This window comes from Meles meles, chromosome 1, assembly GCF_922984935.1.
Source record: "Meles meles chromosome 1, mMelMel3.1 paternal haplotype, whole genome shotgun sequence".
Taxonomy (NCBI): Eukaryota; Metazoa; Chordata; class Mammalia; order Carnivora; family Mustelidae; genus Meles; species Meles meles.
In genome coordinates, this window is record NC_060066.1 from 145,569,513 (window position 1) to 145,588,048 (window position 18,536).

The window sequence follows — 18,536 nt, forward strand, 5'->3', positions numbered from 1 at the left end:
ACCAAGGTATATTCCTTCCTCCCAAGGTCAGTATTTGACATCCTTGAACTACTGGGGCTGTTCAGTTCCTTTCCAGCATTTTTTCCTTCCTCAAGGAGGGTCTAGGCACTGCTCTTCCTCCCTTCACTGGGAAGCACATCCTTAATGTGCGTTGCCAGTAGGCCAGCATCGTCTTTTTCTTCTCTCTGTCACATTCTTATCCTCTTATTCTATGGATTCTGGTTTTGATTCTACTCTCAGATTCTTCTGTGGTGCTTGAGATAAAACCAGTTTTCTAGAACGTCTGGATTTACCTTTGGGGAAGCTCATACCTATTGTGTGTATTTTTTTAGTCCAATAAAATTTCTTCTTCAACTCACCTTTGCTTTCTTGTTTTCCTTTTCATTTATTCCTATCTATGTTATTGGATCAAGTTCTGACCCTCTTCACCTTTAAAGTCAGGATCTTGTACTTTTTAGTTTTTCTGTTAATCCTATTTTATTGAAATTATTTATGGTCAGATGCTTTCTGTGAGGATAAAACATATTTTTCAAACCTCGTACATTCAAACATATAAGCTAACTAACTAATATTCAACATCCCCTTAGCCTATATTTGCTTCTGACAGGAAGATAAACTCAATTTTTTCTCTGCTTTTCATTGGACAGGTGTCATTATGTTCCATGAGTTTTGGTTGGTGCTAAGACATCATATATTGGAGCACCTGGGTGGCTCAGTAGGTTAAACCTCTACCTTAGGCTCAGGTCATGATCCCAGGGCCCTGGGATTGAACCCTGCGTTGGGGGGCGCCTGGGTGGCTCAGTGGATTAAGCCGCTGCCTTCGGCTCAGGTCATGATCTCAGGGTCCTGGGATTGAGCCCCGCATTGGGCTCTCTGCTCCGCGGGGAACCTGCTTCCTCCTCTCTCTCTGCCTGCCTCTCTGCCTACTTGTGATCTCTCTCCCTGTCAAATAAATAAATAATCTTAAAAAAAAAAAAAAAGAACCCTGCATTGGGCTCTCTGCTCGGCAGGAGGCCTGCTTCTGCCTGCTCTCTGCCTACTTGTGATCTCTTTGTCTTTCTGTCAAGCAAATAAAATCTTAAAAAAAAGACATCATATATATATTATCCTATTTTACATCATTTTATTTTATTGTGTCTTGGAATAGAAATAAAGAGCATAGCCTTAGAGAGCAGATAGACCTCTATAATATTGGACAAGTTACTGAAGCTTTGTAGGCTTCGGTTTCCTTGTCAGTAAAATGGAGATATAATAATTTCTATTGCATAGCATCATTATGAAGATCAAGTAAGAAAATATGGGTTGACTGTTCACTACATAGTAAATGCTCAATAAATGCTGGCCTTAGTTACTGTTATGATTACTCTTGTTAGATTATAATTTTCTTGAAATTGGGAACCGTATTTTTTTTTTTTTTTTTTTTTTTTTCTCATTTTATTTATTTTTTCAGCGTAACAGTATTCATTCTTTTTGCACAACACCCAGTGCTCCATGCAAAACGTGCCCTCTCCATTACCCACCACCTGTGGGAACCGTATTTTAAATTTTATTAAGCAACAAGTTCTTAATGCAAATTTATTACTGTTTATTTATAGCATAGTTGTATTTAGTGATCAGAACTCCCAAAATGAGCACACTGGAATGAAGACTGTTAGATTTGATTATGATTTATTTATGTTACTCTTCTTTATTTTCTCCCAAGTTGGTAGGTTGTTTTACTTCTTCCTCCTAATCTGACTTAAAAACATTTTTTTTGAAAATGTTGATTATTTGCATGTCACAGATGAGAAAAGCAAAGCTCAGAGAGTTCAAGTAAATGGCCTAAGATCATAAGATTAGTAGGGAGCAGCAGCAAGAACAACAAATAAGACTTAACCATAAACCAGTGAAAAGAACTTTAAGAAGAATGTGACTAAATAGTATGAGATACACAGAGAAATTTTTTTCCTTCAACAAAGAATGAGAAGAGTCAGGAAATCTTTGTGAAGGAGATGCAATTAATCTAGGAGATAGTCTGTCAATCTATGAACAACAGAGAATATTTTTTCTTCCACTCCATCCATTCTCACTTTAGCAATGTATAAAAATGTATGTTTATGACATATAAATAGAAAGTAGATAAATTGCCACTAAGTGGAAGATAAAATGGTAAACATGGTAGAAAAGCATTTTATTTGATGATATGTGGAGTACAGCTACATTCACAAGGTTTTGATATATAATGAATCTTATGGAAGAAGACTCATTGTCAGCAGTGAAAATGATAGTACTTATGTCCTTTCACCAAGTTTAGTTACAGTGCTCATAATACAAAACCAGTCCTTGAAATGCATGGTAAATAAGCTGATTCTGGGTACAAATGAATCCTCCACTTCTGAAGGCTTGGTATGGGCTCCGATTTAGGTCTCCAATACAGGTCCAGCGATTTTTGGTCCTCTTTTGGGAAACACACCATTTGGCATGATCCTGGTAAGAACTGAAGTAAGACTGTCCAGATATCTTAATTGCTTTGACATTGTAGACGTGGTAAGGAAGGGAGCAGTTTGAAGGAAGCTCTTGTCTCTTCCGCTGCCAGGTTTCTGTTAGCAAGTGTGTCTTCAGATGTTGAGCCATCCAGGCTGCAAAGATGTCTAGAGTTTATAGGGAGAAAGATAGCAAGGCTAGTATTTGTACTTAGATAAGTCCCTGAAAATATCCTCAGCACTGGAACTCATCATTCACCCCTGATATGTGAATGTCATAAGCACAATAATAACAACATAATTGAGATAGTGGACAGGAGAACATTTTGTAAGTGCTAAAGTGATATGTAAATTAAAGTTATTATCCTTATTACTGAGATCACGTTGGTGTTTAAAAATGTCCTCTGTTCCACACAAATAAGAGAACAATATATGTTTTTGTACTGAAAAGATCTTCAGAAAGAATAAAGCTAGAGAAGTAACCAGGGGCCAGATTCAAGGGATCTTTGCAAATCATGCCAAAATGTTTGGGTTTTCCTGAAATCACTGGGGCTATTTATTTATTTAGAGTGAGCAAAGTGGAGGGGCAGGGGGAGAGAGAATCTTAAGCAGACTCTATTCTGAGCCCAGTGCAGGGCTCAATCCCATGACCCTGAGATCATGACCTGAGCTGAAATCAAGAGTCAGACACTTAACCAACTGAGCCACCCAGGCACCGCTCAATGGGGAAGTTTTTAAAGAAGTGTTAATGGAGAATTAGTAGAAACTGGTTTCTGATCATAAATATCAACCAAGAGGCAATCAGAGGATGAACTGTGAAAGGTGCATTAGATTGGAGATAGGGAAAACATCAGGTTGTCACAACAACTGTGACAATAAACACAGGTGGGACCGTAGCAGTGGCAGAAAGTTTGGAGAGGAAAAGATAAATGTGAGTGTTACTAAGGACCTGGAGCTGATTGAATTTGATGACTTGAGAGAGGGGTGAGGAAAAAGGAGGGATCTAGAGTCCCCAGTTGACTATGCAGAATACAAGAAAAAGAGTGGATTCGTGGGGGATAATGATGAGTTTGGCATGTTGAATTTGATGTGGTTGTGCCACCTCCAAGTAGAAATGTCCCACCCACTTTTGAATACATCTGTCAGTCCAGAGATCTGGGGTGCAGATCTAGTCTTAGGAATCACCTGAAGGCTTGCTGGAAGCGTCTAGAGTGAGTATGTAGAATGAGATAGGATAAGTAGAGAACCACGTGGCAACTCAGCCACCTAAGTAGTAGGCAGAGGAGGAGGACCTGGCAGAAGAGACTTAAGAGAAGTGGGAAGAAGACCAAGAGACTGTATACTCCCCAAAATCAGGGAGGGGGAGTGTTTCAGGAAGGAAAGTGTTTTAACAGTGCCAGATTCTGCAGAGACTATTTCTGTCCTGTTAATTTTTGGATCTCTATCTGGTGCCTAACACAGAGCTTGGCAAGTGGCAGGCATTCAGTGAATTTTATCTAATATAAAAGGAAGGAAGGAAGGAAGCAAAGAGGGAAGACAGTGAGGTCAACTAAGAGAGTCATTGGTGACTGGGGAGAGACTGGCATGTCTACCGACAGAGGCTCAAGACTGCAGTGAAGGAGCATTGATCAAGAGAAGGCTCTGAAGAGTCCTTTAAAAAGAAATCTGGAAGGAAAGAAGAAACAGATATAGGGGCTCTAGAACTGAGGGAAGGTTTTTGGGGATGTTTGTGTGCTAAGGGGACAGAGCTTATAGAGTGGGCCTGTTGAAGTAGAAGAGGGAGAACAGATCAAGTGGATGAATCAAGGTATTCTGAGGCTGGGATGGGTTCCAAGGCACAAGGGGTGCACTTTGTCTGTTGGGGTAGAAGAAAACTCATGAAAAGGAATGGAAACAGATAAGATTGTTGAGAGTAGGTGTGTTCTTTTTGTTGTTGTTGTTGTTGTTGTTGTTGTTGTTAGCTATTTTAAAAAATTGATGTATAGCTGGCACAAAGTGTTACATTAGTTTCAGGTATAAAACACAGTGATTTGACAACTCTGTTCTTCATTTCATGCGGACCACAGTGGAGCTACCATCTGTTTCCATACTATGCTATTGTATCATCGACTACATTCCCCAGGCTGCTCCTTTCATCCCTGTGACTTATTCATTCCATAACTGGAAGCCTGTACCTTCCAGTCACCTACACCCTTTTGCCCATCCCTCCACCCACTCCCCTCTGGGAATCATCAGTTTGTCCTATGTACTTATGGGTCCATTTCTGCTTTTATTTGGGGGGGGGAGGGGTTTGTTCATTTGTTTTGTTTTTAAATTCCACATATAAGTGAAATCATTATCTTCCTCTGTCTGACTTATTTCACTTAGCATAATACCCTCTAGGTCCACCCATTTTGTCACAGATGGTAAGATCTCATTCTTTTTAATGCCCGAGTAATATTCCATTGTGTATATATACCACATCTTCTTTATTCATTCATCTATTGATGAACACTTGGGTTTCTTCTATATCTTAGCTACTGTAAATAATGCTGCATTGAACAAAGGGCTGCACATATCTTTCTGAATTAGTGTTTTTGTTTTTGTTTTCTTTGAGTAAATACCCAGTAGTGGAATTATAGAATCATGTGATATTTCTATTTTTAATTTTTTGAGGAACCTCCATACTATTTTTGGTGGGGTTTGTCCTTGAAGGGGTTTCTCCTTGGTGATCTCTGTTCTCTCTGGAAGGAGAAATCAAGGCTGGAAATGAGGCGGCAGAGTCATGTAAAGGACTTGAGGGTAAAGATGGTTTTAAATAGCTACTTAGAGAATAGAAAAAGAAGGAGAGAGCTGTGTCTTGTGCCCAACAGAGGCTGCAGCCTGAGAGTTTTCACTGGCCCCTGGTTGGATGGTTGTGAGATATTGTGAGATATTTTGGCAGCTGGATCAGCAATTTTGCTATTCAAGCAGAGTAGGCAGATGTTTGAACTGATCCCATCTCCCCTTTCCCTTTACTTCCTTTTCCCTCCCTTCTCTTCTACTTCCCTACCCCTGAATAATCAGAGTATTTCCTCTATATAATCCAGAGTGAGTCCAATAGCAACGTTACATATGATTGGATCATGATCTTTCATACCATCAAGGAAAGAATCAGACTTTGCAAAATGGAGGAATTTTTGGCCCCTGGCTGACTGAAGTGCGGTGAGGTGCCGGCCAGGGATCTCTGACGAGCTGGAACCAGAGCAAAGCTGGGGCATGTGAACGAGCTCCTGGTGAAAGGTGGCGGGGATGGAACAGCTATAAATGTTTGGGTTATAGATCAAGAGCTGAGAATCTGAATCAAGAAACAGAAAGAAAAGCTGAGAATTAGGACACAGATGGAAATGCTTGTTGATATTATAGATCTTGTTTTGAGTTAAAAAAAAAACAAAGCAAAACAAAAAACAAAAACAAGAATATTCCCTTCTTGAAAACAATAGCTTTCAAATTACTCTGGGTTAAAGTAGTTGACACCTGTTGAGTACTTTCTACTTTCCAGGCATTGTCCTATGGGTTTTACATGTTTTTAATTCAATCCTAACAATAACCATATTATTAAGTAAGTTCTTTTATCATTATTTTCATTTTACAGATGAATTAATGGAGAATTTATGTTGCATGCACAGGGTTATAAAGCTCATAACTGATGGAGTTGATATTCAAATCCAGGCAGTCTGACATTGGCGGCCATCTGGTTCTTTCTCATATATGTACATATGCAAAGGTAGAGAACTACCATGAACCGTTCATCCAGCTTAAAGAATGGTTAGCTCATCAGCATGTATACTTAATCTCTGTGCGATTCATCTCCCTAATCATTACTGGAACTCAAGTAGTTAAACTGGGGCTTTGAGTGAGAGCCTCAGTAATCCTTGCCATAAGGTGGGAATTTTATGAAAAATATGTTCTAAACCTCCTATACTTAGAGGTAAATCACTCTTTACTACAATTTAGCAGCCTCCTCTGTAAAAATGAGATTGGTAAAACAGCGTTCCTCCTTCTCCTCCTCCCCCAGCATAGTTTTCCAAATCCACATCCATAGTTTTCACTTCCAAATCCAAGTATTTTTGGCCACTTGAGCTTGGGATCTCAAAGGAAGACCCCATGGCTTGGAGCTGTCAGGTTGGTGGCCTGCAGGTAACATGAAATCTGCACAGTTATTTTTTTAAATAAGATTGAGATCATGCTCTCTTTCTGACTCTCTCCCATCCCGATATTTCTAGTTCCTCTTGAAAAATATGGAGATCTGGTATCATTAGGTCTGCTTTCCTACAGAGCCACATGGCAGAGATGAGGCTTTTGAGGGGAGACTCAACACTCCAGTTTATCTCTGATCCCACTGCCCATGAAGTGTTGCTCATCTGTTTCACCCATTTTTGTTACCAGCATGGCCACTGCAGATATTTGAAAATACTACCCCTGATCAATTTCAAAGACATCACTGGCAGATCAGAAAACAAAGGTCTAGTAAGTGAAACAGCCCAAGGTCTCACCATGGCAATGTCAATATTAGAATCTAGTAGAATCCAGGTGTCAGAGTGTTAATGAATAGAGAAATAGATGAAGTAATGCATTTATTAATACATTTCCAAATCCTTTCTTTAACATTGCTATCTCTTTTTTAAACATACTCTAGTGTTACCTATTGCTTCATACTGGTTGTACTTAAAAGTTACGCAGATGCCAGTTTGCCCGTGTCTTCTTCCTGTGGGTGGATAATCATAGCCTTCTTCAGGAGTTGGAGGAAACCGGGGAATAGAATGAATCAGCCAGATTCCCTGGACTCTGTTCCACAGCAGTAAGCCTACCAAAAATACAGTTAATACAGATACATTAGAAAAGCAAAATCTCCATTGAACAATAGGGTTCAAAGCTGCAACATTTAAGCCCATTTATATTTCAGGCCAAAGTTTTATTCCATTACTAAGCACAAAGATTTATGCTTGTTTTTCAAAGATTTCAAAACCAATTTGGGCACACATCACCTAGCCCCATTACTGATAAGAAGCCACCAGGGCAGCCAGGGCAGCCACCCTATGAAGAGCTAAGAGGAATTTCATGTTCTAACCATAAGGAGAATTTGTTTTGGCAGAATGCAAATTTGCTTAATTGGAATGTGACCTTGTTAAACTATACAGTCACCTGGCAAGCTTCAGATAATGAGGCTCTGTACTGCTAAGCAGCTATTTTCAAAAGCTGGCTAAAAAAGAGTTGGAGGAGAAAAATACCAAACAGAGAAATGTACCTATAGTAATTTGTTCTAAGAAACCGATGCACCTTTAACTGTAGAAGACTAGTCAATTCCACAAGCCCAGAAACAAGAGGCAAAGAGAATTAAAAGAGAAGCCATGCCAAAACATCCCAGGTAATTGTGTTTAGTGAAGATTTGTAGAGCAAAATAACATGAAAACCGGAAAGGAAGGAAACAGAAAGATTTTCATCATCTTGTGACATGGCAAAATGAATCCTATCCAACAGGCATCTGTGACAATTTCTGTGTTTATAAATAAACTGGGATAGTTTGGGTATGCTGACTAGACTTTCCAGTTTGCATATGACCATGCAAATATAAAGCTATTCATGTTTGTCTTATTGTTAGAATGGAAATCAAGTGCCTATCTGTTATTTCTTTTGCAAAGAACACACTTTAAGAAAGAACACTATTGGTCTCTCAGTGGATATAGAATCATTCCCTGTGTCCCGGTGGAAAATGTAAGTCCAAAGTCCTTTTGCCTAACAGACCTGGATGACCTTCAGAAGCTTCCTTCTGCCCAGATGAGTGAGCTGTTTGCCTGAAATCCTAAGCCCCCGGTACCAATGCCACAGGATGTCATGCATCTGTTGGCAAAGAGAACAACCTCTCTGGACATGGGGTTCCATTCCTTTTCCAGTCTTTCTCCCAAATCCTTTTAGCAACTAACAGGGTGGAGTGAGAATGGTGGTTGAGGGTTGTTGGAGGAGAGGTTGGAGAATGTGGTGTATTATAAAAATTGCTGCATTCCTTGCTAATAGGACCATCAGGAAGGCATCTTGGCTAAATCAAAAGCTTTCAACGCTCATGACATTTGACAGCCATTACAAATTATATTCTTAATCAGAGGTTGCAAAGTAGCAGCCCAGTGGCCAAATCTAGCCTGCAGATACATATGATTATGTTCACAGAGTATTTTTAAGACTTTGAGCTCATTGCCAACATTTAAACACTGGGGGAAATTTCCACAAATACTAATTTTCAACATCTCCTGAAAAATTGCATCCCCCAAAGGCAAGCTGAGTACTATCTGTCCTTTTGACAAAGTATGCGCCCTCTATTTCTTCAGGGACCTGCTAGTTCAGCCCACCTGGCTTGCTGACATCCATTTGCCTGCCCCTGAAAGCATGAGTTTGGGACCTTCTGAAAAATACTTGTTGCCATGGGAAATTATTCATGATGCATTAAGTTGAAAAGCGGTTGAAAATAGTCATTACAATAGTTTTATAAAAATGTTTTAAAATACATACCATAGAAAAGGTAAGTAGAGAGGATTAATGTGATTATCTAATGGTCTTAGGATTACAGATTTTTTTGGCTGGCATTTTGAATTTTTATGTATATATATGGTTTATAAATAGAAAAACTATATATATAGTTTATAAATAGAAAAATAACTTTTCCTATGATAAAAACTTTAATATATATAACAAAATTACCTAATATGAAAAATTTATTTAAAAATACTTTTCAAAAATGTTTATTTCAAAAGGAACCATTCACTAAGAAGAATGAATTTTATTCTATATCTATTATACCCTAATGAACCTGACTGAGACATGTGTACACACACACACACACACACACACACACAAACACACACACTGGCTGATATTCCCAGTATTCAGTACTTGGATTTCTGCTACAAAGTGTGTATTTTTATTTTAATTTAATTTATTTATTTATTTATTTATTTGATGGCTAACATTTTTTAATAATAAAGTATTTTTAAAATCTAGATACATACATCGTTTTTTAGACATTAATACTACTGCTCACATAATAGACTACAACATAGTGTAAACATAACTTTTGTATACACTGGGAAATCAAAAAATTCATTTCACTCACTTTATTGTGATATTTGCTTTATTGCATTGGTCTGGATTTTATTATTTTTTAAAGATTTTATTTATTTATTTGAGAGACAGAGATCACAAGTAGACAGACAGGCAGAGAGAGAGAGGAAGGGAAGCAGCCTTCCCTCTGAGCAGAGAGCCCGATGCGGGGCTCGATCCCAGGACCCTGGGATCATGGCCTGAGCCGAAGACAGAGGCTTTAACCCACTGAGCCACCCAGGTGCCCCCAAAGTGTGTATTTTTAAATGTTAAGAAATAAAATGGGGACACCTGGGTGGCTCAGTGGGTTAAAGCCTCTGTCTTCGGTTAGGGCCATGATCCCAGGGTCCTGAGATCGAGCCCCACATCGGGCTCTCTGCTCAGAGGGAAGTCTGCTTCCCTTCCTCTCTCTCTCGGCCTGTCTCTCTGTCTACTTGTGATCTCTGTCTCTCAAATAAGTAAATAAAATCTTAAAAAAAAAAAAGAAATAGAATGGAATTTGTGAAAAGGAGATTTCCAAGTCATATGATATGATTATAACCTGTAATAAAGAAATAATGCATTTTGATAACTCAAAATAAACCATTAAGGAGAAAAGCTATCTTTCTGGTGTGCAACATAAGAATATTCAAGATAGAATGTTGAAGAGAATGTTGATTGCCAATAGGAAAGAGAAACTAACAGCTTTTGTCATACCTTTAGTGTGTCCATACTTTCGGCTGTAATTCACAGAGGTAGGGACCCCATCATTGTAGAGTAGATAGGCTGTGTTGTTATTCTGCAGAAACACATTAGGGTTATAAAGGTGTCACTCTTACGCTCATAAATGCTTACAACATTTCTACCAGCCACCCAGACTGCGATACAGAGCCTTCATTAATACACATGAAAAGTCATCCATTCTCCTAATAGGCAGCTTCCCCATCAATATGAATTTTGTGCCAGGCAAGACAGGGAACAGGAAGCCCATTCTCAACCACGCACGGCTTTGTCTTATGTTACAGGAACCCTACGCTTCCTGCTGTGTATCTGAGGGCAGTATTCCTATTTCTCTTGGTTGTTTTGGACCCGTGTTTCTCATTTGGCAACCAGTTTATAATAAAGAAGTACTTAGATATTTGTTCAGGAAATGAAGTCGGAACAATCAGCCAAGGTTTACACCTGGGTTTTTTTCCACTGATATTAGAGGCACAATGCGGAACTGGCTGTCAGGGTCTGGTTTCCTCTGCCTGCATTGTACTTCACCTCTTGGTTAGCGTTTTGTGTTTAATCAGGATTCCTCATTCTCTGCTCCCACTACTTCCCTGGAGGGGAGGATTTTCCTTCAATCCATTTCTCAGTGTCACTTCACCTTCTCACCTGATAGTTTCCTGCTTAGAAAAAGTGGTGAAATTGAATGTGTGGGGATATTGGATTTCCTCTGGTAAGGCAAAATATGAGTAAAATTTCTAAACAGTGGGCCAAATCTCTGAGTAAAAATGAAGCTATTATTTTTGGTGGTCTCTCTTATGTCATGTTTTAGAAATGTACTTATATTAGTTCTGTGTGGTTCCATTTCACTGGTGTCATGACGTAGTGATTCTTACTGAAGCCAGTAATGTTGATATTTTTAAAAATCTTGGGGACATAATTAAAAGCAATAAAGGACAACCCGGTTCCTCAATTTAAAAAAAAGCCTCCTCCTTTTCTCTCAGAAAATAAGTCAATAACTGAGTTGCTTACAATTGCTTCATTATTCGATGTAATCTAAAACCTTTTTTAAATGCACCGTATAGCCTGTGAAGCATTCCTGGCTACTATATTTAGGAATATCCAGGACAAGAAGCTGTCTTTTTACACTCATTTTCCACAACTGACCTACTGAGCTACTGTTGGCCTTCATATCCTCAGCCGGAGGACCCTGACAGTGATTCAATGAGCTGGTGTTGAATGTGGTCATGAGGCCATTGTGTGCCTTTGGCATACAATGTGAAGGGGCTCTGGGAAGATTCTGTGAGGAACTTTATCCTTATAATTGATGAAGTGTGTTATGCTAACCAGGAGGGTAACGGCTAGCTAAGGTTAAACAGGTTATAGCCCTAGTGAAGAAAGGCTCTCTGACAAAGGGGAAGACCATGGACCGGGGAGTAGGTAGGCCTACGCATGTGCCTCTGGACACAGGCTGGGTATTATTTTGACTACTGAATGTTGGACAAGACTAGTACAATCTCTGCCCCTAGTTAGCAGGGACTACAGACAGCAAGTACAAGCAACTCCAGTATAATTTGATAAATGTTATTATAAAGGTGAATGGAAGGTTCTTATTGACAAAGGCAAAAGAAGGGCAACAATGCCCAGTGCAACCAAGATATTGGCCCAGGTCATCTTGGCAATTGAGATTAAAAACCAGTCGGTCTCATCTCGAATTCTGCTGTTAGAACTCCCGGTTGGCAGGTGGGGGGGCTCTGTCTCACCATCACCTCTGGCACAGAATTCCAGCTTCCAAAGAACACCCCATCTCCCTTGAATGTCACCCACTATTGTTGCTCCTCTTCTTTTGGCTCTGTGTGAATCAGACATGGAAATCAGCCCCTTTACTGTCACTTTCTTTCCAGAATCCATCCCTTGAGGCCTGCGTGTGAGCAGGTTTTACTGGGGGTGCGAAACATTGAATGGTTTTACATCACCACACGGTCTTGCTCCCGGTCTCCCTCTGTGTTTCTTACGCTTTCTAATTCCTAGCTCTCATCTACTCTATTTTATTTGGCAGAGCAGTTTAGCTCTTTTGCCCTCCTGGCTCTGAGGCTAGTGTTGGGCCTCCAAAGCTCATTATTATACTCAGCCAAAGTAAGAACCATCTGTCCCAACTAAGGTGAATGACAGAGGCTCTACCATGTTGCTCTTTCATTTCTCTTCCCAGTGGGGAAGGGAAGAGGGGAAGTGCTGCTTCCTCACTGATGGGTTATGGTCCCGGCCTCCATCCCCAACCTTGGAAAGCAGAAGAAGCTGCAGGCAGTTTGACTTTACATAACAACCTGTAATTTAAAACAGGGTTGCTGCTGGGATGAAATAATTTTAAAAAGCACCTAGAACAGTGCTTGGTGAGCCTTACAAATAAATACATTCTTACCTTGTAACTTGGCTCTGAAGGCTGGTCTTAATGGCAGGTGAATTAAGTGACTATCAGCACACATTGGGACAGCTCTCTGCATGTTTTGAGTGAATACTCACATATACCTGTGTCGTAGTGCTAGGGTCTAACACAGTATTGTGGGGATTAAATTTATTGACCTATGCAAAGGCCCAGCATGCTGTAAGTGCTGAGTCATTTCACACACTGACTTCTCTATAAGTGAGTGTTGCGAATGCATACATGCATGCAACCAAATACTATTGTTTGATTTTACTTGTCACCCCTGGTTGGAATGCAGTGTCGTGTCGCCGAACAGCAGATGGTGCCTGGAACATTGGGAGACTGCCCACAGGGAGCCAGCAGCCTGCTTACCTCTGTTTCTTTGGTTAGCTCATTGCCTGATCAAGTCCAGATAGCAGGTTTAATCTGCATTTGGGCAAGCTAGTTCTGGGCCTTGTGTTAGAAACCTAGCTCTCTACCTACTATTTGGAAAATGATAAATTAAAAGGAAGACCAACTGGAAACCTTCATGAGGGCCACTGCCACTCATCCCCACCATAGCATAAGCAATCCGTTCCTCAAGGCGTATTGACTGCGGGTCTATATTGCATTATAACAGGTGGGGGCTCATTTCTATTTCTGTCAAAGGGATAAGATAGCAAGTCCCGAATGAATTGGCAGAGTTTGGCAGCCCGAAGCCTTCCATATGTAATCAGTTCACACCTTACCCAGTGATACTACTGGATATAGTGCTGAATGTGCCAATAATTTGGCATCACCATTGAGTCTGATGACATAATCCTTAAGGTCTTAGACTGATTCAGATTCTGTGCCAGCTGACTTTAAGTTGCTAAGACTGGGGGTTTTGGTAGGTTAGCGTTAAATCCCTTGGAAGGTTGAGATTCTGTGTTATGCATTTTTGTATGAATCAGATGAACGATTAACAACAGCTTACCTTGGAGGCATAGTCTTCGTATAATTGTTGTAATGTCCTTCCCAATACACTCTTGGTGGAATTCATGAGCTGCTTACTCCTCTTCCAGCTTCTGGTGGTGGAGTCTAGGTATAGGTATTCTAACCCAGTCTGTCTGCTTTCCTTGTCTTGCCTTTTAGGTAACTTATAAAAGGTAAACCTAACAAAGGAAATAATCACGAATTACTAACATCTATTGACTGCTCCCCTGGTGTGAAGCAATGAAACATAACATTTTACTTGTGTTTCCTAAGTCCAAGGAAAAGGATTTGCTCCAGCTTTCCACCTCTATTTTCACCCTTGGCTTTGGTCCTTCCCAGAGAAGGATTGTGAATCTGACTGGACATGTCCCGAGACAGTAGCCGGCCTGGCAGGAAGGGTCCCTGTAGGTGAAGCCCATGTACACATTGTACACATTGACTGCATACAATGTGTACAAAAGAAGACAGCGACTGTCTTCTGTTTCCACAGTCCATATGGCTGCACTGGGGAGAGACCAAAGCCCAGGGCTAGACAGCAAAGGCCTTGGGTGTGTTTTTCTCTTCTGCCCCAAGTGCTTGGCATGCTCACGTGTTTGTAGCTGGCTGGCTGGGTCTGAGATTTGGGTCTGGCCTGCAGAGTAGATGGCGTTTCCCTTGACCCTCTGGCTTCAGCCACATTCTTCAGCTGTTTATCCCTTCAGATTTGCTTGTTTATCAGACTGCCCTGCATTGAGGGATCGGGGCCAAGACCAGCCAATCAAGTAAGCAGTTTGCCTTCTTTACTATTATCTCCTGTTTGTATATCTTCTTAAGGTATCTCACAGGGAGGGGAGGTGGCCGGATCATGGAGCCCAGGGCTTTTCAATGGGCCTGTGCTCACATTTCAGGCCAGATCATCCTTTGTTGTGGGGGGGTGTCCTGGGCATCGCAGCCTCCCTGGCCTCTACCTACTAGATGACATAGTACTCCGCAGCTGTGCCAATCAAAAATGTTTGCAGACAATGTTGAAAGTCCCCTGAGGGCAAAGCCGCCCGGGTCTAGCCAAATACTCTCTAACGCAAAAATCCCACAATGCACTGTCAAATACTCACAAGAAAGCAAACATCCTAATGCATTCACTATTGCTGCACGCCAGTACCTCATGCTGCCCATAAAAGCGTCACATTCTACACTTGCTTCTATTCACACGCGCTTTTTCCTCGCCCCATGCATGCGTTCTTATTCTCAGGGCAGGATCCTCGCATGTGACCAGGAACGTAAGATCGTTCTTTGGTACTGGCCTGATGTTGCTCTGCCCATTGACTCTCACCATGAGTTGTAACAGTTCGAGGCTGCCTCCCTGTCTGCTCAGGCTCAGAATTCTCTCTGACGGTTATTGCTAAGTAACATGTCCATTCAGCTGTGGCAAAAATACATTTTATGTGTCATTCATGCTGTAGTGGCCCGCCACTGAAGAGCTGGAGATCTATGTCACGACACACCAGATGAGAACTTGTGCATTTAAACATTTTTCTTGGGTAACCATTTCCAGTTATATTCTGAAGACTCCTGGATCTCTTTGTAGCCCAGACCTCTACGCTGAGGTCCAGAGAAGCCTAAATGCATACATGTCCCAGAGACATCCAGCTCCATATTTTTGAAACCAAGTTTATAATATTTTGTCCAACTCTGCTCTTCTCCACAGCTGGGGAACACATCTGTATGGTCAGAGATGCCAACGGTCTGAAAGTCTTTCCTAACTCAGCTCTCTATCCTACGACCCTCAACCCATTTGTGGACAAGTTTTCTCAGAATGTACCTTCCTCTCTCATTTGACTGCCATTTCTCTAACATGGGTCCGCACATCATCTCAACCATAATATTAGTCCTGTAGGTGTTCATGACTCTAGACTGGTCTCCATGAAGCTGGCCTTCCCAGTATTGCCAGTGGACTTTCTCGAATATGAACCTGACCACTTCACATCCCTGTTCGAAGGTCTTTAGTAGCTCCCTTTGAGGGTCAAGAGCAGATTCTGCAGCCCAGAACACAAAGCCCTTCTTGAGCTGGCCGTTGCCTCTTGCTGAGCTCCCTCCTGCCATCTCTCCATGCTCTGAAGGACCAGCAACACTGAACTGCTCCACACTCTCTCCATGGCTTTCTACCTTTTTGCCCCTACTCCCTCGTGGGCCTGAAATGCCCTTGTAGCTCCCTGCTTTTTCTGACCAGCTCATCATTGTTCTTAAAACTTAGCTCAAAACAGGGATGCCTGGGTGGCTCAGTCAGTTAAGTGTCTGCCTTCTGCTTAGATCATGATCCCAGGGTCCTGGGATTAAGTCCCATGTGGGCTCCTTGCTCCAAGGGGAATATGCCTTTCTCTCTCTCTCTCTCTCTCTCATGAATAAATAAAGTCTTAAACAACAACAACTTAGCTCAAAACACGGATGCCTGGGTGGCTCAGTCAGTTAAGTGTCTGCCTTCTGCTTAGATCATGATCCCAGGGTCCTGGGATTAAGTCCCATGTGGGCTCCTTGCTCCAACGGGAATATGCCTTTCTCTCTCTCTCTCTCATGAATAAATAAAGTCTTAAACAACAACAACTTAGCTCAAAACTACTTCCTCAGAGAAGATTTTTGGGCTGACTGTTCCCTAATGGCCCCATCTGTGCCCTCACGGCATAACTGAGCTCCTGGAGGGCAAGAACCATGTTTCATTCACATCTGTATTTTCAATACTCAGCACAGGGCCCGGCATAAGCTCAGTAACTGCTTGCTGAGAGACTGAGTGAGTGTATCTGTGTTCTTTAGCTGAAGTTTACACAAAGCCTTGACGCCAACCATAATGTCAAAACCAAAGACCTTAATGAAAGAGTGAAAAGGTGATCTAAGCTTTAGAAGAATCCACAGCTATAATGTGGTGCTGTGCTTAGTCTCTCTGACACCATGAAGGAGGCCAGTGACCCAGCACCCACTCCAACAACTGCCGTGTGCTGCCTAATCAACACTGTCAACCCAACCGTGCTGCACTCCATCAAGCCCTCTTTCTCCTTCTCAGAAGGACAAGAGCAAGTTCTCCGACAGAAAGTAGTCTGCCTTCTTGCCTTTCTCCCTCTCTAAAAGGATGTTGGAAAGTTCTGTTAGGAAAGGCACAATGCAATGAGAGGAAATTGCCAACTGAGAGAGGTTGTCAGCTCTCTCCCACCTCTGTGGCCTCCAGCCTTGTCCCTCTGGGGCCAGCGATGCAGGCTCACAAGGGGCTGCTGAGCTCTTCCTCAGGAGGAAGCCCCCGCACTCAGGAGCCTGCTCCTTTTTGGATATGTGGGTCATTTACACACTTTAATTTCCTCTTTTTAAAAGGGAGAGGCAGGGTGGAAGATTCCTTTAGGACTTTACAGTGAGCCGCTTTGCCTCAGACGCTCTGGCTTTCTACCTGCATGCCCGAATCCTCCCGTTTCATTTACCTACCAATCCACAGCTTCGCCCTCCTCATTCCTGCACGATATTGTTGTTGTTTCCAGAACCCCAAACAGGCCAAAGAAGAGCAAAGCAAGGGCTGTTCTCAGAAGTCTTGCTGTCATTTTTTTTTTTTTTTAAATCTGCCACCTTTACCTCCTGCCACCATGGGAAACTTGCCCCCGAGACTGAGGGCTCTGAGTCTCAGGTCTGTCCCAGGCTGTGCGGGTGCTGATGTTGGATTGCATTTACCTCTGCCGTTAGCTGTTTGGGCATTTCCAGAACAGAGCGAACCTCACGTCATTGTGTGGTTCTGTCACAACGTGCCAGCATGACTCCGGACACTTTTGTGCTCAATTGTTGCCGGGTTTGCAAAGTCATCAGAAGTTCTGGAGAGAACGAAGGGATAGATAGTTAACTCTTTGGAGTGAACACCATGTAGTAGGAAGTTCAGTAGGCAGGGAAACTCCATCTTGATCAGTAGATGTGGAATTAAATATATGTCATGTTTTTCTTTCCCTCGTGATGCTCTAGAAGTGAAAACAAATACTTGTCGTTCACACATTAAGCAGAAATGACTAAACCTTCTGTCTTAGTCATAGTTGGGATCTATCACTTCTAACGTGCTCTGTCTTAAAGAAACATTTCCTAAAGTCTACTTCAAAGGGTTGCCTCAAAGTCAGAGCAAATTTAATTGTATTTTACCCAAGATGTTTGCATAGTGTCTCCACCTCTGGTTTTAGCCAATCAACACGGTGCTTTCGTTTCAAGAGGTCTTGGTGTCCAATTGGTTTTAATGCAATCAAGTAAATATATTGACCGCTCACCCTTCAGGTCAAATACAAAATATTAGAAAACATCTGTTTTGCCCAAACTCTTCTTTTTCACTCTTGAAACTGAATTTGAAGTTGAAGGCCAAGAGAAAATGGCCCATTACCATGATGACTATAAAAAGGTGAGACTATTCTCTTTGTGGAGGAGGGAAGGGAGCAGATAGGGATAGGAAAAGAATTTCTCTAATTGGCTCAGTTATTAAAGATGCTGTCATAAAAAGTAGTGATTTACCCTATTCCTGGAAATCATTAAGGCTCTGATCTCTCCCTCTGATTATGGGTCCAGATCAGTCACTTAGAGACCCAGATCAAACTGGAATCTTGCAAATATTCTATGGTTGGGTTGGAGTTTTTCAGGACTCAGGGTTCATGGGAAAGTGAGGGGTTGGAGCTCTATTTCTCTAAAGAAGTTTTGTGAGGGATGTCTGGACCACCTGCCCACATTTTCCTGTGCTTGCAGAAGGGGCAGAATTCCGGGCCTCACTGCAGATCTGCTAACTCAGAATTCTTCCACTTGGGTGTAGGAATCTGCATTTTTTTTTTTTTTTTTTTTTTACACAAGGGTTGAGGCAATGCTAGTACATCCTAAACTTTGAGGTTTGCTGCCCTGAGCCAGGGCTGTGCTATATCTGACAG

General features: G+C 41.6%; 2 protein-coding genes across 4 annotated transcripts in view; one reads left to right on the forward strand and one right to left on the reverse strand.

The window, feature by feature from the left end:
• Positions 1–2,173: 2,173 nt before the first annotated feature.
• DNASE2B (deoxyribonuclease 2 beta) lies at positions 2,174–17,200 on the reverse strand. 3 transcript variants are annotated; one of them, XM_046016844.1, is made up of 6 exons: positions 17,080–17,200; positions 13,640–13,817; positions 10,269–10,350; positions 7,126–7,287; positions 5,581–5,778; positions 2,174–2,630 (listed from the first exon to the last, which is right to left on the reverse strand). In XM_046016844.1, the coding sequence occupies exons 1-6, from the start codon at positions 17,190–17,192 to the stop codon at positions 2,290–2,292; spliced, it is 1,074 nt and encodes a 357-aa protein (XP_045872800.1). In that variant the 5' UTR covers positions 17,193–17,200; the 3' UTR covers positions 2,174–2,289. The 3 variants fall into 3 exon arrangements, with proteins under 3 accessions (XP_045872800.1, XP_045872818.1, XP_045872809.1); XM_046016862.1 differs by lacking the exon at positions 5,581–5,778 and having other exon boundaries at positions 2,174–2,618; XM_046016853.1 differs by lacking the exon at positions 5,581–5,778.
• A 726-nt stretch (positions 17,201–17,926) lies between these two features.
• The window catches only part of LOC123954983 (uricase), a 32,789-nt gene continuing 32,179 nt past the window's right edge, over positions 17,927–18,536 (forward strand). The window contains exon 1 of the mRNA XM_046026493.1: positions 17,927–18,022. Coding sequence (XP_045882449.1) covers positions 17,993–18,022 — 30 coding nt within the window. The 5' untranslated portion in view covers positions 17,927–17,992. The remainder of the gene's footprint in view (positions 18,023–18,536) is intronic.